Source organism: Choloepus didactylus, chromosome 13 (genome assembly GCF_015220235.1).
Source record: "Choloepus didactylus isolate mChoDid1 chromosome 13, mChoDid1.pri, whole genome shotgun sequence".
Taxonomy (NCBI): domain Eukaryota; kingdom Metazoa; phylum Chordata; class Mammalia; order Pilosa; family Megalonychidae; genus Choloepus; species Choloepus didactylus.
The window spans coordinates 83305627-83330310 of NC_051319.1; the positions used below are offsets into that span (position 1 = coordinate 83305627).

Consider the following 24684-nt stretch of genomic DNA (forward strand, 5'->3'; position numbering starts at 1 on the left):
GTATGTGAATTATATCTATTTTTAAAAATAGTATAACACAGACACACAAACGACATCATGTAAAGTATATAGTCCTAGAATGGTTAAGAACAGGTTCTAATAGAAGAAAGAAAAGTAAAAATCCAGTAATTTACCTATATTAGTACACCTTGATGCTCAGTGATTTTGGGTTTGTCAGCATTCTGGAAGTAGATGATCCTTTACCCTTCTGGCTTTTGCTTGCCTGACTATAGCCAGAAATCTGGTCAGCAATTGTTCTTTCCCTCAGGTATCTAAGGTATAAGATTACTTACCAGGTTCCAATTTGTTTTCAATATTTGTTTCCCAAATATTGCTTGACTGAAAGTAATTTCATTTACTGTCTTTCATAGACTCTTGCACTGGGAACTGTACCAAAGCCACAGGTTGTTTGATGAGGTGATAATGGGCAAAAAGCTGACCTAGGCCCTGTCAAATGCAGATATTGGGCCCTGTTTGCTAAGCACTGTTTGTTTATATTTTATTTATTAACTGGCATCAAACAAGGAGAAAGGGAGTCGCCTAGTGATTCCCATAGAATTTTCATTGTTAGCACAGGCTTGTGCTCATAAAATGTGTGTAAAACACTTTTAAAAAGCAAGATTGCATTTATCTATAGATACATTTTAATCAATTGAAGCATATTTAAAAAGAAATTAGAAGTTTTTCTGGATGGATATGTTTCATATATAGTTGTTATTTAGTTATTCAATTCCAGTTGAATGTTGAATATTCTATACTCTATTAAACATGAGGTTTTTTTGCTCTTTTTAACTAAACATATAAGTGACGTGTTTCCTGTTGTTTGTTAATGTTGTGGTCTTCTGAAAGGTAAGACAATAAATATTATTTGCAGAAGACTGTAGGACATAAACTGGGAAAATAATAATGAAAAGCTGTTATAAATTGAGGTATATTTGAACACAGCTTACTGATAGGTTCATACATAGATTAGGCAAAATTCCACCCAGTTGCAAGGCAGGATTGACCCCTCTGTTCATAATATTAAATTCCACCCAGTTGCAAGGCAGGATTGACCCCTCTGTTCATAATATTAAATTCCACCCAGTTGCAAGGCAGGATTGACCCCTCTGTTCATAATATTTAAGGCAAACCTCAAATATATTTCATTTAAGGATGAACATATGAATATTTGACTTATAAAAATGAGTACTTTTCTTTAGAAGAGCTGATTGCTATTTAGTCAAAACTTGTTATCAAAATAAAGGGTTTTTTATTTCATCTAAGTTTAATGATGAATAAAAATAGCAAAGATACCATTGTCTGCTTTCTGCCTTGTTAGCATTCCCAGTGTCTCGGTTTCCTAACCCAACTCATGTTTTCTTCCTACTGACGTTACCTAACTTTCAGTCTGTCTTGGCCTCTCATACACATACACACCACAACAGTTAGGGCAAAAGTTCCCAATAATATTTACTTGAGGTCCTCTTAAAATTTTTAATTAAAAATTTCTCCCCCATGATGCTGTCATTAGTATTCAGGATTTGAGAAAAGACTTATGTGTGTAGGTATAGGGCTTCCCTGTCCCTGCCTCTTCAGGTTAGATACTAAACAGCTATGGGTTTTTATCATATTTATATCCTTTTAAGGATGCATCCATAGACTGAATTTAAAGTGCCATTCAACACATACAGAGCAAGTCTCTCTCTTCTGAACCTTACCCTAAGGAAAAACATATTTCTAGTAGGAAATTTTGTTTTTGCATGTTAACTTTATTATGATAACTTGAGAGTAAACAGGCCTTTTTGAAATCTGCCCACATGTTAGCTATGCCGTTTCCTTCCTGTGGCACACTACTGCTTGAATTTAAGTACAGGTGATTCTCGTTTTATGTAAACCCATTTTTGGCAATTTCACACTTAATGAGTTAATAGAATATTGTAGAATCTGAATCCTCATGCTTGGAAGTTTTCGTCTGCAATGTGTCAATTAGGTTAGATCCTGGTATCAACTTGCAAGTGAATCGAAAGACACCAGACCTATCATATTAGATACTCCTTTTACTCAGATAAAAAGAGATGCCTGAAACTCATTGTATAGTGGGGAAATCTAGACATGGGGGGATTTGATGGATCCAAAGAAAAGGCATATAGAGAATGGGCTATGAAGGGAGGATCAAGAGGTATACTGCAGTCGTCGTTGATTTGTCTGGGGGGGGGGGCGGCCGGTTGCTGAACCCTCGGCTCTCGGCGTTGCTCAGAGGGTACCGGCGGCGGGGGCTCTTTCCCGGAGGCGAGGGCGAGGCGGGGGACTGGGCCCTAGTCCCCGGCGGAGGCGTGCAAGGAGGGCGGCGAGAAGCAGCAGGCGGGACACAGTTCTTTGAGGGATGATGAAACCAAGGGAGGTTTATTAGGGGAGAGCACCAGCTTATATTGGGCGCTTAGGGGGCGGGGTAGCTGTAGAGGTCAAAGGCTTGGATTGGTTCAGAGAGGGCGCGGAGGTTGATAGACAAGGGGCGGGAGTAGTTCCGGTGACTGTGCATGCGCACTGGCGGTGGGGGAGTTGCTCTGGCAACGGGGAGTGTCCAGGCGAGATAAGGGGGTGGGGAAAAGGCGGTTCCCTCCGGCAAGCCTCTCCCAACAGTAGTATTTTGGGTGAGGAAATGGGGCCTGCCTCCGGCCTCACTTTCCCAGGCCCGGGGGGCTGTGGAGGGCGCTGTCGCCCGTGCCCACCACCCTCCCCAGGGGCTGATCAGGTCCCCCAGCCCAGGCCCGCCAAGTCAAAGCACGTAATCAGTGTCCCGCATTTCCCCCTTCTTTTCAAATTAAAGGAAGAAGCTTACCGGAGAGGTCCGCTAAGGGATGAGGGAAGGGGAAGGTTGGGGAGGGGAAAAAGGGTTGACGGTGGCTCAGCGAGGCTGGAGCTCAGCGTTGGTGTGGCGCCCGGGCGCTCGACAGGGGCCTTGCTGCTAGCGGGATGGGCGAAGGTGGGAGGTTTAAAGTTGAAGGTTCAGAAAAGCTGGAGCTCGAGGTTGGTATGAGGTTCAGGCAATTGAGAAGGGCCTCGTGGTCGGCGGGTTGACCGGTGGCGGCGAGGTCGCGGAGGGTTGGTTGTCATCTTGGAGTAGGGAGCGTCAGAGGTGGCGAGTCGCTGGTACTGGACTTGCACGAACGAGGAAAAAATAGCATCCATTTGTTTCCTTACAAGCTGGACAATTCTGCGGATAATGCAGGGTCCTAAAGTGAGAGCTAGAATAATCATTAGTAGGGGGCCGAGGAGAGGGAGAAGGTAAGGAAGGAGGGGAGTAAAGATGTGGGACCAATAGCTGGTGGCTTCACGGTCTCTTCTACGTTGCTCCAGTCCCTCTCGGACCTTTTTTAGGCTGTCTTCCGCGAGACCTGTGGAATTGGCATAAACACAACACTCTTCTCCTAGGGCGGCGCAGAGGCCTCCTTCTTTGAGGAGGAGAAGGTCGAGACCTCGGCGGTTTTGGAGCACTACCTCAGAGAGGGAATTGACAGAATTTTTAAGATGGGAAATAGCGTCTTGTAGGTGACGAATGTCCTCGTCAACAGCCGCCCGGAGGTGAGTTAGGGCAGAGCTTTGACTGGCTAATGCAGCGATTCCGGTGCCAGCGCCTGCAAGACCTAGGAGGGAGGCAATTGTGAGGGCGGTGATGGGCTCTTGCTTTTGTAGAAGGGCAGGATCTGCAGTTCTTTCCAGGCGGAGGAAGAAGTCTTCCTCGCTGTGGTATAAGACCCTAGGGATGAGGACAATTAGGAGGCAAGTTTCATTAGTTGTCTTGAGGGTTTGTACATTAAGGCAGGGGGTAAGTCCTGTAGAGGAGCAGAGCCATTGGGAGGAGTTGTGGGGAATAAGAAACTTGGCAGAGCTGCTGGGAGAGGAGTAGTTGGCACAAGCTGTGAGGCTGGGAGAGTTACTCGAGCGAGGGCGGATGCACTTTCCTGTAAAGGAGACTGAATGAAAGGTTAAGGGGACGGCAGAGGTATTCCAATTGCATTCCGAAGGGCTGTCCTCTGTGTTTTCTGAAAAAGAGAGGTTGGAGGCGACTGGCTCATACAGGGGGGAGGAAGTGGAGAGGCAAAGCCAACAAGAGGAGGTAAGATTGGGGTTGGAGGAATTCACTGAGGTGAAGGCCGCTTGGATAAGGTCGAGGAGGGGAGAGGAGTAACGAGAGGGGGGTAGGAAAGGTTGGGGTGGTGGTGTTGGCGATGCGCTGTTTGTAGCTGAGGTGCGGTTTCCGGATGCGCTGCTTGTACTTGAGGTGCGGCTGGAGGGTCGGGCTGGGGTCCAGGCTCAGGTGTACTGTTGTCATCTGGTGCACCAGGCTGCGGAGACGACGGCGTTCTCGTCTCGTTAGACGCTTGGTTGCTGGTGGCGGGCCGGATTGCCCTTCCTGGGATCCAGATTGGTTGTGCTGCATCATCTGGGAAAACACAAGCAAACCCGCGCCCCTGGGCGAGGAGTGGGGAGGGACCCTTCCAGGCATTATTCTCTGGGTCCTTCCAGTAGACCATCGGGGCCTGGGTGGGCCTATACGAGGGCCCCCAATGTTTATGTAGGGGCGAAAGCCCTTCTTTATTGAATGTGAGTAGATTAAGGTGAATAAGGGCTGCTATGATAAGGTCCCCTGGAGTTGCCTGGGGGAGCATTGCCCTTTCTTTTTCAATTTGTGTTTTTAAGCGGCGATGGATTGCTTCCACAATGGCTTGCCCCTGTGGATTATAGGGGATGCCAAAATGATGGGTGATGTTATATAACTGAAGAAAGGCTGCAAAGGAGGCACTGCGATAGGCAGGCCCATTGTCTGTTTTTAGGTCCCAGGGGACTCCCATGAAGAGAATTGCTTGTTTTAGGGCCTTGATACAGTGTTTGGCCGTTTCCCCGGCAAGGGGGACTGCATAACACATAGTGGAGAAGGTGTTAATTATTACATGTACATACTTGAGGTGTCTAAAGGACAGAACGTGAGTTACGTCCATTTGCCATTTAGAATTGGGTTTTAGGCCTTATGGGTTGACTCCCTGAGGTTGCAGGGGGCCAAGCGGCGCGAAGGGCGCACAAGTTGTACAATTGCGGACAAGATGTTTACAGGTATCTAGGGGGAGGTCACATAAATGATGCAATGACGTAGCCGAAAAGTGAAACCTGGAATGCAATAACTTGGCCTGGTTAACAGCATCCCCCGGAGGGGCTGCCGTGTGGGTTAGCATAGCTTGGGTATTCTGAGCTGAGACCGCTTGGTCTACTATACTATTGCCATTAGCCAGGGGCCCCGGAAGGCCTGAGTGACTACGAATGTGGCTAATGAACCAAGGATCCTGTCGATGCTCCAGGATGCTTCTGAGGTCAGAAAGTGCTTTATCAATGGCCGAGTCTCCCGGGAAAAAGGTGGAAAACGCAAGGACTCGGCAGACCTGATACGTGTAGAGGCTATCTGTGAAAATGTTTACTGGGTGGTTGCAGTGGGCGTTTAGCGCGTATGACACCGCCAGAATTTCCCCCACTTGAACTGAATGAAGGTTGACATAACTGAATAGGCGGGGTTCCGGGTGGTCCTGAGAATAAGAGAGGAAGGCAAAACGGGTTTTGGAGGCGTCAGTGAAGACAGTAGTGGCACCCGGGATGGGTGCAGAGGAGGGGAAAAGATGGAAGGGGCTGCGGAAGGGAAGCTTGGCGAGCCCCTGTAACAGTCGATGGCTAGGATAGTGGCAGCTGAATTCCCCCTGAAATCCTTCTAAGAGGATTTGCATGTCACGTATAAGCAGGCGGGTTTGGCCTGCGTCCAGGGGCCAAACAATTCTTTCCGGCGGTGCTCCAAATACATGAACAGCCAGGGTGACTAGATCTGAAGCTAGGCTGATTCAGAGCCACACTGCGGGGCAAATTTTCCTAAGCTGGCTTTTAGCAGGGTGCACCCAAAGCAAAGGGCCTGGCACGGGAGTGGGGGCAGGGGCAGCGCTGTCCTAAGGGTTGCCTTGAGGTGTAGAAGGTAGCCAGGGGTTGTTAGTCGGCAGGGTGGGAGGGGCGGCGGCAGCTGCCGGCAGCGGCTCTGAGGGGGAGCTTGTCGAAGGGGGAGGTGGAAGTGGGAGGCCCCAAGCGTCGCAAGATGGTGGCGCAGTAGGCGTGGCTAAGACACAAGATGGCGGACTAGCTCCGCCCTGTGAAAGGGCGGGGTCTAAGGCATAAGATGGCGGACTAACTCCGCCCTGTGAAAGGGCGGGGCCTAAGGCATAAGATGGCGGACTAGCTCCACCCTGTGAAAGGGCGGGGTCTAAGGCATAAGATGGCGGACTAGCTCCGCCCTGTGAAAGGGCAGGGCCTAAGGCATAAGATGGCAGACTAGCTCCGCCCTGTGAAAGGGCGGGGTAAAGCGCATGCGGTTTCCGGCCCGGCTTAGGGCTGACGTCATCACTAGAGCACTTCCTCCCCTCAGTAGAAGAAGAAGGAGGAAGTTCGCCATTTTGGAGCAGTCTGGGGGGGCGGTTGCAAAGAGGCACAGGGCGCCAAACAAAGAGAGAAAGACACAAAGGAGGACAGCAAAGTAATGGAGGGGAAGAGGGAGAGCGTTAGGAAGAATGGGGGTCATAGAAGAAAAGAAGGAGAGGCAGCCGGGATAATTGGGGAAGGGAGGAGCGGCTCCGGAGCAGCGAGGGAGAGGCGGCACCTAACGCGGAGCGGCGAGGGAGAGGCGGCCCCTAATGCGGAGCGGCGAGGGAGAAGCGGCTCCTAACGCGGAGCGGCGAGGGAGAGGCGGCCCCTAACGCGGAGCGGCGAGGGAGAAGCGGCTCCGGGAGCGGCGAAGGAGAGGCGGCCCTTACCTTGCAGGCGAGGAGAAGGGGAGCTGGAGAGGCGTCCGGGCGAGCGGGTGGTGTACTGGATTGCTGCGTGGAGAGGTCGCGCCCCACGTTGGGCGCCAGTTGCAGTCGTCGTTGATTTGTCTGAGGGGGGGGGGGGGGCGGCTGGTTGCTGAACCCTCGGCTCTCGGCGTTGCTCAGAGGGTACCGGCGGCGGGGGCTCTTTCCCGGAGGCGAGGGCGAGGCGGGGGACTGGGCCCTAGTCCCCGGCGGAGGCGTGCAAGGAGGGCGGCGAGAAGGAGCAGGCGGGACACGGTTCTTTGAGGGATGATGAAACCAAGGGAGGTTTATTAGGGGAGAGCACCAGCTTATATTGGGCGCTTAGGGGGCGGGGTAGCTGTAGAGGTCAAAGGCTTGGATTGGTTCAGAGAGGGCGCGGAGGTTGATAGACAAGGGGCGGGAGTAGTTCCAGTGACTGTGCATGCGCACTGGCGGTGGGGGAGTTGCTCTGGCAACCGGGAGTGTCCAGGCGAGATAAGGGGGTGGGGAAAAGGCGGTTCCCTCCGGCAAGCCTCTCCCAACAGTAGTATTTTGGGTGAGGAAATGGGGCCTGCCTCCGGCCTCACTTTCCCAGGCCCGGGGGGCTGTGGAGGGCGCTGTCGCCCGTGCCCACCACCCTCCCCAGGGGCTGATCAGGTCCCCCAGCCCAGGCCCGCCAAGTCAAAGCACGTAATCAGTGTCCCGCAGTATACCCTGGGACTGAGAAACCAAAAATTATTAAAAGTTTGTTAGTTTTCACTTGGAATCAGTTTAAAGTAGAATTTGCATTTCATAAAGTCAATCAATGACCAAGTCTTCCAGACCATGCTTTTTTATAAAGCGGAGATATTTAATATAAAATAAATTGGATGGTCTGGAGATTCCATTTAAGCATATGATTACCTTAATTTACTGTTACCAGAAAACACCAGATGAATCTAGACTGTTCTCAGCTATTTTTTATCTTTTTTTAAATTGTAGAACATAACATATATACATAGAAGTGAGAACTGTCCAAGTGCAGTTTAGTAAGTAGAGAGTAAATGTCAAAGAATATTATAGATTACAGTTCCACAGTTTCAGTATTTCCTTATTGTGAAATACAACATATATACAAAAAGGTAATATCTTTCAAAGCCTGATTTAACAAGTAGTTATATAGGAAATTTCCAAAGTTGTTATGAGTTATAGTACCTTAGTTTGAAAAAAATTATTTGAAGCTTTCCATCTGCTCACCTCATGTGCACTTAATATTTCACGTACGTCACCTAATCATGATGTCTGGTAATAGTTGACATGCACCAAGAACTCAAAGAATGACTGACAGTAGATTAACTGTATTATTACTCTTAAAAGGTTAAAAACGACAAGTAACGCTAACCATGAAAGATCCAAGTCGCAGCAGTACTAGCCCAAGCATCATCAATGAAGATGTGATTATTAACGGTCATTCTCATGAAGATGACAATCCATTTGCAGAGTACATGTGGATGGAAAATGAAGAAGAATTCAACAGACAGGTTAGTTTTGTGTGCAAACTTGTTCTTTCTCATAGCCCACTTTAACCTTCAAATAATGACTCCTTGTCCCTGAAGTGTATTTTTTCTCTGATCCCTTACATGTGATATGTATGGATTTACATGTCACCACTTATATTTTTATTTGGGTGCTGAGATAGTCTAGTTACCAGTTTACCACCATGCTTAATTGCTTGTTGAAATAACGTGGGGAACTTGTTTCAGGGTCCCACCCCTGGCAATTCTGATTTAGGAGGACCAGGGTGGAACCTTGGAAATGTGTATTTTAAAGCTCCCAGATAGTTCCAGTAAACACTCTGGTCTGGGAACCACTGTCTTAGACCAATTGGATTGCTGTGTTGCAGTTAAAGTCAAGAGGATTCAGGAATTGGAACAGATGTGCACAGGCACTGGGGTGCAGAATTATGTTGTTTTTCACCTGAGGTTCTCAATCTGCTCAGCCTGAAAAATCGGGCACCAGTATTCTCTTTAGAGAACTTTTATACATTGATAAACATTATCTGATAAACGTTATCTTTTATTCCCATATTTCTGGCACTTCTTTCTAGTTCCTTCCCTGATAAGGCTTTGATAATGATGGAGGAGTTAACTTCTCCAGTTTCGATAAGGAATGTTCAAGAGTAAACCAATTTGTTTAGTCGTATTTCGGTGAGAATCACCTGGGGTTGTTTTTGTTTGTTTTTTATATTACCCATATCCTGACCCTACCTCCTTAGAGATTGTTTCAGTCATTTTGGGGTGGGGTTGGGGTATTTATATAGCTTTAAAAGTATCATCGATAATTCTGATGTGCATTCCTCAGGGGGAGCCATTTCTTTTTTTGGTATTTCTTCCTTGCCACCCTCAGTGGAAAAAATAATATTCTGCTAATGCAAGTAAAGACATAGCAAAACCTTAAATAGATCTTTCCAGGTCTTTATGTTGAGATTTTTTTTTTCCCTTAGCACAGAAGCAAAGGAGGAAGTACAATATCGTGTTTTTAAATGGCTTGATTCAAGACATTTTAAGCCATTCATAGTAGTGTCTTAAAAAGTACACTATAAATTATTCTTTATTTATTATAAATCCAGATAGAAGAGGAGTTATGGGAAGAAGAATTTATTGAACGCTGTTTCCAAGAAATGCTGGAAGAGGAAGAAGAACATGAGTGGTTTATTCCAGCTCGAGATCTCCCACAAACTATGGACCAAATCCAGGACCAATTTAATGACCTTGTTATCAGTGATGGCTCTTCTCTGGAAGATCTTGTGGTAAAAAGTTATTTTTCATCTTTTAAAAATCTAGCTCATCTTTCCCATAAGTGGAAAAGCGAGCCACTGTCTGTTTAAGAAGAGTTCTGCAAGTCTTCCCCTTCAGAAATTGTGCTGCTTCTTACAGTGGAAGCAGAGTCCTGTTCAGTCTCACTCATGACCTACAGTGACTTCCGGCAACACTCTGGAGCTACTCTTAGACCAAGTAGACTTCTTGCCACTGCTTTTAGACTTAATAACTGTTCAGAAGAATTTCACAAATTTCACCAAATGTTTAGGGCAAGATTAAAAAGCAGTGATTTCCTAACCTGGCTGTACATAATAATTACCTATGAAGCATTAAAAAAAATAATATTAAAAAATCAGTTCCTAGGCTGTACCTGCAGACTCAATCTCCTAGGCATGTTAATTTTTTAAAAGCACTCCCAGAGGATACAAACCAGCCTGGCCCAATCAGGCATTTGAAAACCATTCTTCTAAAGGGCTATATAGAGAACACTGAAATTTATATTGTGACTTAGCCTTTGTTGCATTAACCCAGTTGAACAGCTGTGTGATCTGAATATTCCATTGGGATATACTTGCTTATGGCTACGTTAGTCACTCCACAAATAACCAAGGTGGCCCTGATGAACAAAGCCTTTTGCTGGGCATAATGTATATATAACATTAATCTGGATCCAGTATAAGTCCATGGTATAGAAACTGGTTTGTTCCACTGAAGTCTTTTTGAGATTATTTTAATTTATTCTTATTCTTCTGTAGCTGCCAAAAGGCTGCACATTCAAGAACACTGCTTTTTTATTTAAACCTCACACTTAAAATTTAACCTACGTTTTGAGGGAAAGCTAATCTGTCACGTCCAAGGAAATGGTTTTATATCAATTATGAAACTAAAATTAAACTATTGCTCCAGTATGTTAATATTATATTTTGGTCTTGAAGTAGTGACATAGGATAGGGGTCAGATTGAATTTTAAAGCCTGCCAGCATGCCTGCATTTCAGGCCCTGGAGTCTATCCTGGTTTCTTTTCTTCTTTATCAACTTGGAATCCATGATGTGGTAGAGTAGAATTTCCAGCCATTCTTCCCTATACTCTTAACACATCCACTTAGGAAAATAAAGATTTAGAGACTAGAAGGGTCTGTGGCTATTAGAAAATATTGGCTTGTCCCAGTTTCCCACCCCGACCCACCCCCGAGCTTTTTCGTTTAACTGATAACGAAAACTGAGTCCCAGGGAGGGGACTTATCCAAGGTTATATAGGAAGTTAGGCATAGAGCTGGGATTCGGACTTTAGTCTTCTGATTCCCCATGAAGTCTTCTCTCCCATTTATGTTCTCTGCTTCCTGTGGGAATTAGGAAACAGCAGTTGGCGAAAGACAACTCCATATTTTCAGTGAATAATCCATAAACAATCCATAAACAATTCACCCAATCACTTTAATCATAATTGCGACAGTTATTTAACATGTTTTATGGTGTGAAAGTATTTAAAGAGTCATGTATGATAGTTAACATAATTCCTTGTTGAATGCCATTTCTTTTGTTTATGTGAAGTTAGTGGGTTTCTGGCTACACTTAAGCAAGCTTACTTCATTTCCTACTTTCTTTTTCAAAAGGTTGGAATAATTTGATGTAATTTTATACATAACTCACATCTGGTTCCTTCTTTTCCTGCCACAAATTTTGGGTTAAGTTGAACCATACAATCTTCGTTCTTGCTTTTGTCTCATACTTTTTGGAAGATGTTTTTGCATGTGGATCTGGGTTGAATGCTTCTGAGTATCTGGAGCTGTCTGTTAATGAACTTGCTTTTTTATGTACTTATTTTTCAGGTGAAGAGCAATCTGAATCCAAATGCAAAGGAGTTTGTTCCTGGGGTGAAGTACTAAAATATTTGAGTAGACGGGGCCCTCTTTTGGTGGATGTAGCACAATTTCCACACTGTGAAGGCAGTATTAGAAGACTTAATTGTAAAAGCTCTCTCTTGTCACTGTGTTACACTTATGCATTGCCAAAGTTTTGTTAGTCTTGCATGCTTAATAAAAGTGCTGAGACTGTTATTAAGTAAAAAAATGTCAAGCATTTACTGAAAATAAAATTGGCCCCATGGCTTATTGTGAAGACAGTGAGGAAAGAAGCACCAGTCAAGTTATGACAAAGCACCAAATTAATGACCTCTAAATCTTAACTAAATCTTCCTTGAGGCTAAACTGCTTCCTTAGGGTTAACTAACTCTTGTTAATATCTAAACTTTTTTTAAATGAGTAAATTTAAGTTCTAATTGTTGAGCATATTTCTCAGTTCAGACTTCAGTTTGTTTTTGTCCCTATCAAAAAGAATCGCCTTTTTCTGAAGAAGACCTGTTAGTTAATTTGAAGTAATTTGTTATAGACCAGAATGAACTTTGGTTACTGAGGTTCCAAGATAGTGACAGATGAGAACTACTCCTGATTTTTATGGTATGTTATCATGTTAGAAATGTTGAATTCTGCTCCTAATGTTATATATGAGGAAGTATGTGATTTGAGAAGTTCATTTTTTTTAAGACAGTCCACTGCATCACAGCTATACCTGTGTGAAGTCTAACATTTGAAGAATCCATAAACCAAGTGAACAAAGAAATTGTAACATTATGATTTGAGTGGTGCTTTTCCTTGCTTTGTTAACCATCACGACAATAGTCTACAGCACAAGTTTTCTTTTAACAAAGCTAGAACAGTTTTGGCTTCTTAAACTTCATATTTGGGTAGGTTAAGCTGCCATACGTGTTCAGTGTGAATAGTGTTTAAGTTGAAAATATTGTAAAAAAATTATATTTTTTCAAAAATATTTAAAAAAATAAATAATAGTAGAACTGAGCTGGTGGTTGTGTTTATTGGATACTGGAATGCAGACTCTCCAGTGATGATACCCACTTTAGCATGGGTTCCATATCTCAGGACAACCTTGCTGGCAAGATATGCAGAGAGCACACTTTATTAGATTCTGCAGGAGCAAGTATGCTGCTATACAAGTGTCTGATTGAAATACAGCAGTAAAGTAAATCCCATTGCCATTTCCTTAACCCACCTTGATCTCAGGCTATGGTATTGGGGAAGTCACAAATAGCCATACTAAGAAATTCTTTGACCAACATAGTGGTAATCTCCAATGTAGTTTCTGATTTTCACAAGTCATATCAGGTCTAATAAGGCTGGTATACAATCTTGATTCACCTTGACACCCCACCCCCACCACAAGCTTATTTATGTGTTTGTGGCTAATCTTTATTTGGGCTAGACTGTCAACCAGCTAGTAATTTCCTGGTTCCACACACAATTCTGCCTCATGTTTCCACTCAGCTCTTGATAATGTCCTCTGTACTTTCCTTGAGCTTGTTGGGCTCGAGATTTTTGATGTTTGTAATTGAAACTTGTATGTGTGATTAGCCTGAAACAAGTTATTTCCATAATGCTGGCAATTATGAACCAGGATGGCCAGGGGTTCCTTGGCATTTCTCAGTAATAAGAAAAGCCCCATGGGAGGGTTCTCAGAAAGATAAAGAAGGGCATGTAGTCATTTCTGGCTTACAGTCTCCGTAGGGGTCCTCTTGTGTGAATATTTATTTCCAAATGTTCTGTAATAGCTGCCTTAACAAGCTAATATATAGGTGGGTTTTTAAAGAAACTCTGAATCAGAGACCGTCATACTTGATTCTTGTTCTTTTTGGAGCCATGATACAAACCAGTTCCCCTCTGTTCTCAAACAGCTCAGTACCATCAGTGATAGAGCAGGCTGCCAAATATGATGCTTGTAGAATCCTTCTCTGAGCTCAGGGGCAAATGGGTTTATTTCCATATACTGCCATATTGTCATAGTGTGGTGAAATTGGAGATTATAAACTGGAATTAAAGAGGCATTATAACCAATGATTCAGAGCAGACTTTGGCCAGACTTTCTGGGTGTGACTCCTATTATCATGGGCAAGTGATGTAATCTTTCTGTGCCTCAGTTTCCACATCTGTAAAATGGCAATAACAGTATCTGCCTCAGGATTGAGTTAATAGACATTAAGCACTTACGATAATACCTGGCATATAGAAAGTTCTGTTCAAGTGATTGCTCTTATTACTATAAAACAGTGATCTAAGCTAAGTTGTCATTTTGTTGGAACTTTTCCTGTCTCTCTGAGGAAAAAATGCAAATTGAAAGTACTATGTTGTTTCAATGTTTCAACTTTGGAGAACCAGGCTTCTGCATTACAGACAGAAATGGAAGGTTTCAGAGCATCAGCTTCAGTGTTGAAGCCCTTGGAACAAGTAATCACACCATCAGGACTTGTACTGGCATAGTTTTAGGGTAACTGAAGTCATCCCGTTTCAGAGGATTTTAAATTTTTGACCACTGTTGAAACAAGGCAGTTTATATGAGAGGATTTTTCGTACTCTTACATGTGTCTGTGTTTCCGACCTTTTCCTTGTTGTAAAGTGATATTTGTTTAGCATGTTGGAGACCGTGGCTGTGGATTACTGGCTGATGGATTCCAGTTGGTCTATATTCTGCTCGGGTACCCAGAAGGCTGGAGGGATCAATATATTTCAGCATACCTGTAACCTCATTGTGGCCCACACCAGTTGGGAAGTTCTGCTCTATATCACTGTAAAATGGATAAGGAGTTCCACTCAGAATCCATATATTGACTTTTTACTGCCTTGAGGATACTCAAATAGGTCACAAAAATAGGAACTGACTAGTTTGATTTTTCTTTGGCTAAAGCACAAAAATGTTTTGATTATTTAATCCTCCCACAAAAGCGATAGACTAACACATATCCTACCTTACCTGGAAGTAATTTTTCAGACCTTGGTGCACACGGACCCGGTTTCTGTATTTTCTGGAGTGTCTTCTGGAACTGCAAGCTGGTCTTTTAACCTTGAAGAAAATCCTTTGAAGACTGGGCAGATGGGAATGTATTTCAGAAAGGCGATCCTTTTTACCATGCCCATCCCAATGGGGAAGTCGTAGCTTTTGAGGGTGGAGGACGTCTCACTATTGGCATGGGCGCCGGCTTTCCACTGTATTAGACCTCGTTCCTCTGGGCTCCCTGGAGGAGGAGGACAGTGGCATCCCTTACCAGGGCCAGCAACCCTCTCCTACGTCCCCTTCTCATGACCTAGTCCTGACACAGACTTCTGGAATCAAGTGTCTTTCTCTAGTATCTTCTAGTCCTAAAAAGTTTTTGAACCCATGATTTCTGAGCTCCTAACTTGGCCTGAGCACAAGGAAACCCTATAGGATACTGGTAGTGATTAGTATTTATTGAGAATTTTATCAGTGTGCCAGGCCCTGTGCTTTAATTTCATTATGTCATTTCTTCAGTATACCCCTGGGAGGTGTATAGGCACTATTTTACAAAATGTTATGATGAAAAAACAGGCAGAAAGATTAATTGGTGATCAAGACCTGTGAGTATGTGGCTAGTATGTGCTGGGCCCGGGAATGGGGCGTGAGGATAAACTGCCCAGACTATGCTCCAGGAGCAGGGAGGTATAGTTTGAAATACTGTATTCAGTATTATACTCAATATTACTATTTTGTATTTGGAAAAGAAACTCTTGTTTTTATACAAGCCTCAGAAAGTCAAGCTACATAAAATCTTTTTTGGTAGTAGGGATACACAAAAGATTTTTTACAACTAGGAATTCTCCTCTAGGAGGTGGGGGAGGGGTGTGTGAGATGTCTGAGGCTTTGACAAGAGGGCTGGGGTTGGCAAAGGCTGTGAAACACTGCAAATGTAGCAGAAGGAGTGAGAGATTTGTATGTGCCCCGTTAATGAAAGTAAGGAAATGAGACACAAAGCTGGGAGCTCAGGCTGCGACTGCCATGAAAAGTGCACACCAAATGTGCCCACAAATCTCACGGGGTCCTGAGGGGGGCTGTGGAAGTAATGTGTGAGCTGGGCCTGGTTGCTTGAAGCACACAGGTGGGCAGAGGGAGAGGAGCCGTAGATGTGGCACAGAATTGATGTATCTTTACCCCACTGCCCACTGCCAGCGCATGCAACTGCTGGCCCAGAGCTCCCTCTCTCAGACAGACCAATCTGCATGCCCTCCATATCCCTTCCGGTTGTGCCCTCCCTGCTTCTCCAAGTTCCCTCCATTTTCTCAGACCCCACTCAGTTGCCCTGATCCAGGCAGTCCTCCAGATGACTCCAGCCCAGCCTCAATGACCTTAGTGCTCATTTAAACCAGCTTTACTTCCTGTCTTGTGCTAAGAAGTAAAACTTTTTTAGCCCCTTTCTAACGCAGGAACAAGCTGGCAAGCTCCACTGGCATTTGCTGAACTGAATCGACAGCTTCTCTAAGGTCGGGCTGTGGATAGGTAAAGAGAAGCCAAGGCAAAGTGGCCCACTAACAAATTTAAGGGCTGCAGAAAGAGTGATTCCATCCGTGGTTAAGAGTCTGGGTTCTGTGCAAGCCAGACCTGGGTTTAAGTCCATGTGTGTGACCTTAAGCAGTGACTTAACCACTCTGAGCTTCATTCCTCATCAGTGCACAGTGAAGAACTGTTGGTTATGTAACATAAAGCATATAATGATCCTTGGCAGGGATGGCTGCTAATGCTCAGTTGGATTGAAGGATCAGGGTGTCAGGACCTTAGCCAGGTGGTTCCGAGGCTGCTGTTAATAATACCTAGGTAGCCAAATACAGCCACCCAAATCACAAAGAAAACTCTCGGTCTACTGGGCAGTTAAGTATGGGGCTGCCCACCCAGATGCCTTCCACCTCCCTAGACTTCCTAGGTAGGCACTAAGGCTGCAATTCATCTCTGCCACTGCATTCCTCTAAATGAGGAGGGATGGTACTGTGGTCAGGTACCCATCTATCCAAGGGTCAACTGCTGTCAGGAGCTCTGTCATCATCTAGTGCTGCCTAAAACCCCTCAGGGAGCCCTGGCCTATCCCTGTCCACCCTCTATTCCACCGACTATTTATAGACAGCTTTTGACTCCTATACTCTGTGAAACGGACACTTGGATCTTCAGATAGGGAAGCTTGTGGAGCCGAGACTGTCTTCAGGCTGGTAAATGGTTGGGGATGAAGGGTCATTATCCTGCTACTCCCATCCCTCACTCATCTCCCTATCTGTCTCCGTGGAACCATCCCCAACCCTTCAGCCCAGGTGCCCTGCAATCCTCCAGCAGAAGCAGTGTGGTGCAGTGGCTGGGATACAGACCGTGCTCTACATCAGGTGGACTTTGTTAAAATCCCAGATTTGCAACATCATAGCTTTGTGACCTTAGATGAGTCACAACCTCTTAATTCTGTTTCCTCGTCTATAAAACTGTTAGCCTCTGCCTCACAGGATGGTTTTTTGAGGATGAAATGAGACACTTAGCACCTTGCCTGGCCCATAACAGGTGTTCAATAAATGTTAACAATGCTTGTTATTGGAACACCTTATGACATTTAGTTTTATGTACATTTACTGGGCACATGAACGTGGGCCAGGAGAGTTCTCGGGAATCCCTGGAATTATCCCATGATGCCTGCAAAAAACTCATGGTACCAAAGGAAATGTCCGGGGCTCTTCTAGTAGTTAGCACATCAACTGCTTGCATTTTTGGAATGGATTTTACCAGCAGACTGATGCTGCATTTGTGCCTGTTATATAATGAGAAAGCAAATGTACGCAAAGGCACCCCTCTGCCTAGTGGCCATCAAAAAATGAACGGCAGTGACCTACCAGGTCCAGGAATGACTCTCCCAGTCCATCCTCTTTGAGACCTGCAAGGTATGTCTGCCCCATGGTCTCTAATTTCAACTAGCACAGGCCCCTCCAGCCCATCTGTTCCTCTTCTTCCTGCAGGGCCTGCATCATACCTGGCTCCAGGTCTGGCTCGGGTCATCTGCTGGAGTGCAGATGGGTCCAGCCTAGTTCTGCATCCCCCTGCCAGAGCTGACTCATACCTGGCACTGTGTTGTCCAGTATGAAAGCAAGGCACCCACCCACGAACATCTCGGTGGTCAGTAGCACCGTCAGGATCTGGTCCACTTCGGCGATGCCTGTGGAATAAGCCAAGGGCCAATGGGCATCATGGCCCATCTGGAGGGTGGAACTTAGGGGCTTTCTCCTGCCTCCCTTGAGTAGGTACGGAGATGGAATCCTACAGATCTCTGTCTTTGGAGCCTATCTGTACCTTTGTGTCCCAACCCTGGGTTCAAATCCCAGTTCTCCCAGTTGCTTGTTGTTGCCCTGGGATAAATCAACCTCTCTGAGCTTCACTTTCCTCATCTGTCAAATGGATAAAATGGAGATGACAATTGTATCTGTCTCATGAAGCCATTGTGAAAATCAAATGAACACATGTAAAACTCAATTCCTGGCCACGGAAAGTGTCTTAGTAAAGGACAGCTGCTAATTATCCTCTCAGCTGCTGATTAACATTCAGAGTTGGGCAGGATTTGTGGCTGTAGCTGTGTGGAGCCTTTGAGGGAAGGGGCTGGGCTCAGAGTCATGCCCCACACACACACTCACACAGACACACGCTCGGGCACACATGCAGACAGGCAGGGAGGGGAAAGGGCACCTGTGTTGATGGCGCCGGGGTTGGACTCCAGATAATTGGGCAGCGTGAGCCCAAAGAACATGGAAAAGCCGAGCACGAAAAGGTTGCGGGAGGAATTCATATCCACGAACTGCAGGTTGGACAGCCCCACGGCCGTAATCATGCCTAAGGACGCAGAGGAACCGCTGGAGGCTCTGCGCAAGTGAGACTCGCCACTCGGCGACTCGAGCCGCGCTCCCGCCCTCGCTCTCGGGCGCGGGCCCTGCACTCACCGAAGAGGGTGCAGAACATGCCCCCCAGGATAGGGTCAGGGAGCGAGGCGAAGAGGGCCGTGAACTTGCCGATGGTGCCCAGGACCAGCATGATGCCCGCCCCGTACTGCACCACGCGCCGGCTGCCCACCTGCGGGAGTAGCCAGGGGAGCCAGAGGAGCCAGGGGGCGGGGTTAGCTTGCGGGGCGGGCGGGGCGAGTGGGCGGGGCTTGGTGTCCGCGCAGGAATAAGCCAAAGTGAGAGCGGGATAGAGCCGCGGCCTGCACTTGGGAAGGGGGCGGAACTTGGTGCTGCTCAGGCTTGTCCCAGGGGATCCGCACCTTGGTAATCCCCAAGACGCCGATGTTGGGGCTGGACGAGGTGGACCCGTTGCCCGTGCCCAACAGTCCTGCGATAATGCAGCAGATACCTTCGGTGAAGATGCCCCTGGAAGAAGAGGGCAAGTGAGAGGCTTGGTCCATCATCCTGGCCGGCTGCCCTCCCTTTCAGGGGCTGTGCGGGCTTCAACTATCTGACTGTAATACTCCCCACTCCAGGCCACAGGGAGATCTGGGAACCAGGAGCTGAGGTATGAGCGCTAGTCCAGGGCACCAGCACTTACTCCCTTGTGCAAATCTGGGTTTCATCTGTAAAATGCGGATAATAACGGTTCTGCCTCACAGAGTCATAAGCAGAATAGATAAAATAATGCCCGTGGAGGGCAAGGCACAGGAAAGGTGGTCAAGGACTGTGGTTTCTCTCTAACTCCATTGCATCCTCAGCCATTCCCAACAATTCCCTTGCCAGCGATGAGAGCATCCCCATTTCATACACAAGGAAGGTGAGACTGGGAGAGTGTTGCTTCTTGGGTGGCCTCTGAGGAGCTCAGATACTGGGGGTAGGGCAAGTGGCATACCTGTTGATAGCATGTACTGGGGGGGGTGGCGCACCAGCCAGGCGGGCACAAGCATAGTAATCTCCGATGGACTCAATAATGCCCGCCAATGTGGCACTGAACATGCCCAGAACAGCAGCCGCGGTCACCGTGGGCAGGCCCCACTGACCTGCAGGAAGAGGCAGGAGGATGGACACAGTGAGGAGACTGTGGTGGGTTGGAGAACAGATGGGGCAGGACTTGTGTGGGGGTGGGGGAGAGGGTAATGGAATATCAAGCTGGGATGGGAGCTGTACAGTTGTGGGAGCTTGTTTGGGGTCACACAAAGTCAGGAAGCTGGAGTGCAGCTGTGTCTGAATACAACACCATTCTGCCTGGCACACAGGAAATGTGCTAGTTGTGTTGCCAGCTAGTTTGGGGTCACCGGGAGCCTTGTAAGTGGTGTCATTGGTGGCAGAGGGCTCTTGGGCCCAGGTGGGGTCGCTTACAGGGGTAGGGAATGCGGATCCAAGGTGCAATAGCCATGATGTCCCCACGGGCGTCTGTTCGTGCCTGGAAGCCATAGGCTGCTGGGTCTTTGGGCAGCACATCCGTCAGGGTCAGGATGTAGCACAGCAACCACACAGTCATGATGGCCAGCACGATCTGAAGCAGCGTCAGGCAGGGGGTTGTGCTGAGGGCACTGGCAGGTCTCTGTCCAGGCTAACAGCTCCTACTTCATTCAGCCCCAGCCCCAGCCTTTGCTCCAGCCCTGGCTCAGACCCCAGCCCAGTACCTGCTCCAGCCCCTGGCTGGGACCTCATCTCTGCTCTGGCTCCAGCTCCCATGCTATCCCTGCCCTTGCTCCCACCTCAACCCCAGGTGGAGGTCCGGCCCCAAGTGGAGTCCAGCCCCTGCCCTAGCCCCTTCCCTAGTCCCATTCCCAGCCGCCTGCTGGCTCCTCACGGGAAACATCTTGAAGATCTGGATTCGGAAGAGAGTGAGGCCTTTGCCCCGGCGGTAGACAGGCAGCAGGAAGGCGAAGTTGCGTAGGTACTGGGAGAAGAGGACGATCAGGAGGATGGAGCTGAGGGCAGAGGCACAAGAAGGAGGTGGCTGGTAGGCTGGGCTGGGGCCAGGAGCCAGGAGTGCGGGGACTGGGCAGGGATCAGGGCTGACACCTGCTCACCAAGCTGAGATGCCCCAGTGGGAGCCAGCTCGGTCACCAGCAGCTTGGAAGACTGAGAGACCAATGAGGGAGACAGTGGGGGTGACTGTGAGAGGCCCAATGTAGCTGAGCAGGGCCCCAGGCAGCCCCATCAGCCCAATCACCACCTCTACCATGCTGGACACCATGATTGCACCCTGGACCTAGAAAGGACAAAGATCAGCTATCACTCAACATGTAGAGGCCATGACCTGGCCACTGGCAGGACAAAAGCTCCTGGCCCAACTCCTCACATCCCCCAACTCAGCAGTGACCCAAACTCTGATCTAGCCCCCTCCTCAGGTCCAGGCCTATTCTGCCACATGTGCAAACCCACCTCTCGTATCCTTGGGTGCCAGATATGAGAGGTGTTCAGGGGCAGACTCCAGTTACCGTAGATCTCCTCTGAGGGCAGAAACAGGGACACACTGAAGCACACACACAGAACACAAACACACAGGGAACCAGGGAAGAGAGGGAGGGAAGATGCTGCAGTGAGTGTGCCCTGAGGACTGGACTCAGGACAGTCACCAAGGCCCTCCAGTGCAGACCCCAGGGATGCACTCACCTTCCGGGGGGCATTTCCATCTCTCCAGGGCCAGAATGGCTTTGGCAGGGACCAGAAATGCAAAGGCGCTGGCCTGGAACAGTGGCAGCCTGTGGCACAGAGCCGGGGGCAGGCGGGTTTGCAGAGACAAGGGAGACAGGGAGACAGGGAGAGAGAGAAGCAGAGACACAGAGGGACAAGGATAGGGGCAGGGCAGAGGCCCCGGGCAGGCCTGTCCCTAACATTTTGGGGACCCAAGGAAGAGAGCAAATGGAGGCCCCTCTTCCCTTCTCAACACCAGCTCCTGACTGTGAGGGGCCCCAGGCATGGATGTGGCCAGCTCAGCTCTTACATCCAAGCGCCATTCACAGCCTCAGCCCACCCCACCCAAACAACCATCCTGTGACCTCCCGGGCCTAGGCTGCGTGGCAGCACCCAGGAGGTGGGACATCCAGAGGGCCCTTATAGGCCCTGGAAGCAGGTTCAGGTCCATTTGTGGGGGGAGAGGGTCCATGGTTCTGAGTACCCGGAGTATGGCTTAGGAGGGGGAGAGACCAGCTAGGGTTGGTCCCCTTTAACACCCAGACTTCTCATCCTGTGGGGAGCACCAGGTCAGGCCCTCTAAACTGAGGGGCCCAGGGCAGGGCCCCAGCTGGGAGGGAGCACTTCCTCCCGCTGTGTGGAGCACGGTGTGTGTTTGCGTCGGGGCGGGGGCGAGGCAGCTCACCGGATGCCCAGTGTGGTCTGGATGAGGGTGGTGACGCCCACGCATGTGAAGATGGTGCCGATGAGCTGGCTGACCATGTGCTGGTCCCGGCCCACGCACAGTGCCTCGGCCAGGAGGAAGGGCACGGCAATGGTGCCGCTAAAGCACGTCAGGTAATGCTGGGGGAAGAGGGGACGGGGCACGAGGCAGGACATGGACCTCACAGGGAAACACGGGCACCCTCATGGTCCTCCTGCCTGCCTCAGTGGCCCCAGCCCTGCTGCCGTTGGCAGTGCCCCACCCAGGACTGACTCTCCCACGAGGGAGTCCCTGGAGAGCTGCTACCCACCTCCCTGGGGGTTGCTCAGAGCCCTCTGTAGTTCTGTGGAGTGGGCTCTCCTCCCTGTCACCGACACTCTGCCTGGCAGGTGACTCATGCTCCACTGAGCCTCTTCCCACCCCTTCTGGGTGACAGTCACTGTGGTGACTTTAGCATTCTCTTCCTGGTGCCCAAGGTAACCCTGTTGGCCAGGGAGGGCCTGGGATCAGACACCGGGGAAGAGTCCAGAGCGACGGGGTGGGCACTGAGTTGGGGGAGCCCACCTGGAAGCCCAGCAGGATGCACAGGTACCAAGGTGGCACGTCCTCGATCTTGTACAACATGTCAAACTTGGGCTCTGTGGCCAGGGACGTCGGGGGGTCCCTGGCGGCTGCTGAGCCCCAGGACTCAAGCTGGGGTCAGCAGAGAGAAGTAGCTCAGGATGGGGGGAGTGATGGAGGACAGGCAAAGTCCATTCCACCCCACAATCTATCAGGTAGGTAGCTCAAGACGTCATCCGCTCTTCAGAGTGGGGTCCAGGCCTGGGGCCCCAGCCTCCCCCACAGCCCATCCACCTGTTGCCACTTGGGCTGGCCACACCTGGCTCCCACCTCACGTTGCGTGGTGCAGGAACGAGTCCACTGTGCTGGCTGCTGGAGCCATTGGCCCTGGGTGTCCTAGCGATGGGAATGGGTACCTAAGACAGGTGGCCTGGGGTCGGCCAGGAGAGGGGGCAGAGAGGGCCTGGGACTGGGACAGGCCCTCCCTGGGCTAGGCCTCACTCCAGTTTCACCTCTACCCCTGGAAGTCCTTAGGGTGTCACTGGGGGTGGTCGGACTTCCTGGGTGGGAGTCAAGCCCATCCCAAAGCTGAGGATCCCTTCACCCCTCCCATCCCCCAGTTCCCACCTTCAGCCCGGGACAGCCAAGATCAAGCTCATCAGCAGCTTTGTCTCTGCCTAGCACAGGCCTTCAGGGGGAACCCCCACCCCCACCCACCCCTGCCCAGCTCCCACCCATTTCCCAGCACCTGCGTCCGGCTCTCGGGGTCCTCCTGGGCCCTCATCTTTGGGGCTCAGGTGTGAGCAGTTCCTGAGGAGAAGAAAGGTCAGGAAGGACTTTACTCCACACATCAGACACTGTTCGAAGTCAATCTGTAACCAGATCCCCAGCTCCGGATTGTGAAAGGGGAGTCTGGCAGAGGTAATGTATTAACTCCGGCCAAGCGATAAAGGCCACCTAGCCTCTACCACGCTTGCCTCCCGAGCACTGACTTCCCTGCCCACACCTGGACCTGGGCACAGGCCCTGCTCTTGTTTGCCGAGAGAGGCCCGGAGCAGGGAGGCGGGCGGGATGCACCTTGGAATCTTACCAGGCCCTGGGAGAGGCGAAGGGAAAGGGAGGGGACATGGACATTTATGTGCCGCTCCCAAGTCCCTTCCCCATTGATTAATAGCAAATTAATCATTCTCATCACCGTGATAACCACCCTCGGTGTTGAGAAACAAATATGCGCCAAGCAACGTATATGCACCGTGGTGTTTAAGCCATGGTGCTGGGTAGTAGGGTCCCCTTTTACAGCTGGCCATGGTCACGCAGATAACAAAATTTTGGAACCATTCCAAAAAGTCAGTCTCTGCTGTCGTCCTGCCCTCCGTGGGTAATTGGTGATGAGGTGCTGCTCCCCACACCCACGGCTAGGGTCCCTGTGGCCCACAGCAGGGGCGTCCCTGGAGAAGGAGCTTCCCTGGGTGGGCCTGGCCTTCCCTGTGCCCTGCGTCAGGCCAAGGATTCCCTTCAACCCAGCCAGCACCGCTGCCGTAATGTGGTGCAAAATGAAAATGCAGGGCTCCTTGCTCAAAAAATTAAGACTTTTAGGACAGCCACAGCAGAGCATTAAGGCAAACGTGGGGCCTTTCTGAGTGCTGGGCCTGACGTCACTGCACAGTTCTGCTCCCAGCCCATCAACCCTCCTGGCAGGCCCAGCCCAGCCTGGCCCTGGGGCTTGAGGACCGGCTGAGGGGGAGACGGGGAAGGCCTGGAGGGACTTGAGGCTCCTCAGCTGCTGGGGGCTGGGACTGGGTGCCTGGTTTGCCCCTCTCTGTGCTGCCCAGTCCCTGTGTCCCTGGGGCCCACCTCCATCTGGGTTGCTGTGCCCACAGCAAGGCCCTGCCACAAAGGCCATGGGCAGCACTGCTCTCCAACTGGGCAGCAGCATCAGGCTGCAGTCCTGAGTCCATCTGCCTATCTGGACTCCGGCCTGTTCTGTCCATCTGTCATCCCCCCTCCCTGCTTGTCTCCCTCTCCGGGGTCCCCAAAGTTGTCTGACCAGTTGGAAGCCTTGCTCTTCAGCATTTTCTCCCCACTGCCTCCTCCCCAGGGCTCCCCCACTCCCTACACTGCCAGCCTGACACTCAATTCAACCCAGACCACATGACAACAAACAGAGAGACAAGGCCCAGAGGCTGAACAGTCCCAGAGACACAGATCCATAAATGGACCCACAACACCCACACACTGATCCCAAGAGTCTCTCCGAGTCCCTCCACACATGCAGGGTCACACAGGTCCATGCATGGGCTCCACGCCCAATACCACTGACA

The 24684-nt window shown here is 49.2% G+C and overlaps 2 protein-coding genes across 12 annotated transcripts in view; one reads left to right on the forward strand and one right to left on the reverse strand.

Moving 5' to 3' along the window:
- PAIP2 (poly(A) binding protein interacting protein 2) overlaps positions 1-12489 on the forward strand; it is a 31507-nt gene extending 19018 nt beyond the window's left edge. The window contains exons 2-4 of the mRNA XM_037801079.1: positions 8193-8356; positions 9445-9624; positions 11464-12489. Of these exons, the coding sequence (XP_037657007.1) occupies positions 8219-8356; positions 9445-9624; positions 11464-11520 (375 nt within the window). The 5' untranslated portion in view covers positions 8193-8218 and the 3' untranslated portion in view covers positions 11521-12489. The remainder of the gene's footprint in view (positions 1-8192; positions 8357-9444; positions 9625-11463) is intronic.
- Positions 10829-23208, reverse strand: SLC23A1 (solute carrier family 23 member 1). Of its 11 annotated transcripts, none has more exons than XR_005211350.1 (17): positions 23112-23208; positions 22658-22759; positions 22367-22495; positions 21785-21942; positions 21079-21167; positions 20848-20915; positions 20493-20674; positions 20270-20390; positions 19813-19969; positions 19346-19493; positions 18771-18876; positions 18451-18580; positions 18200-18343; positions 17580-17675; positions 14453-14714; positions 14062-14189; positions 10829-10974 (listed from the first exon to the last, which is right to left on the reverse strand). XR_005211350.1 is itself a non-coding variant. In XM_037801070.1 (16 exons), the coding sequence occupies exons 1-15, from the start codon at positions 23145-23147 to the stop codon at positions 14467-14469; spliced, it is 1878 nt and encodes a 625-aa protein (XP_037656998.1). In that variant the 5' UTR covers positions 23148-23208; the 3' UTR covers positions 10829-10974; positions 14453-14466. The 11 variants fall into 11 exon arrangements, 9 of the variants coding, with proteins under 9 accessions (XP_037656998.1, XP_037656999.1, XP_037656997.1 ...); XR_005211349.1 differs by having other exon boundaries at positions 14062-14267; XM_037801070.1 differs by lacking the exon at positions 14062-14189 and having other exon boundaries at positions 22694-22759.
- Between the last annotated feature and the right edge of the window lie 1476 nt (positions 23209-24684).

What these genes read in the sequence shown, in the direction of transcription:
- SLC23A1 (XM_037801069.1), bottom strand. Translation starts at nt 23,147, where the DNA reads ATGAGGGCCCAGGAGGACCCCGAGAGCCGGACGCAG. An exon ending in ATGGAAATGCCCCCCGGAAG is followed by an intron (nt 20,916 to 21,078) that starts GTGAGTGCATCC and finishes TTCTGCCCTCAG; the next exon opens with AGGAGATCTACGGTAACTGG. An exon ending in ACTGGACAACACAGTGCCAG is followed by an intron (nt 14,715 to 17,579) that starts GTATGAGTCAGC and finishes CTCCTCCTCCAG; the next exon opens with GGAGCCCAGAGGAACGAGGT.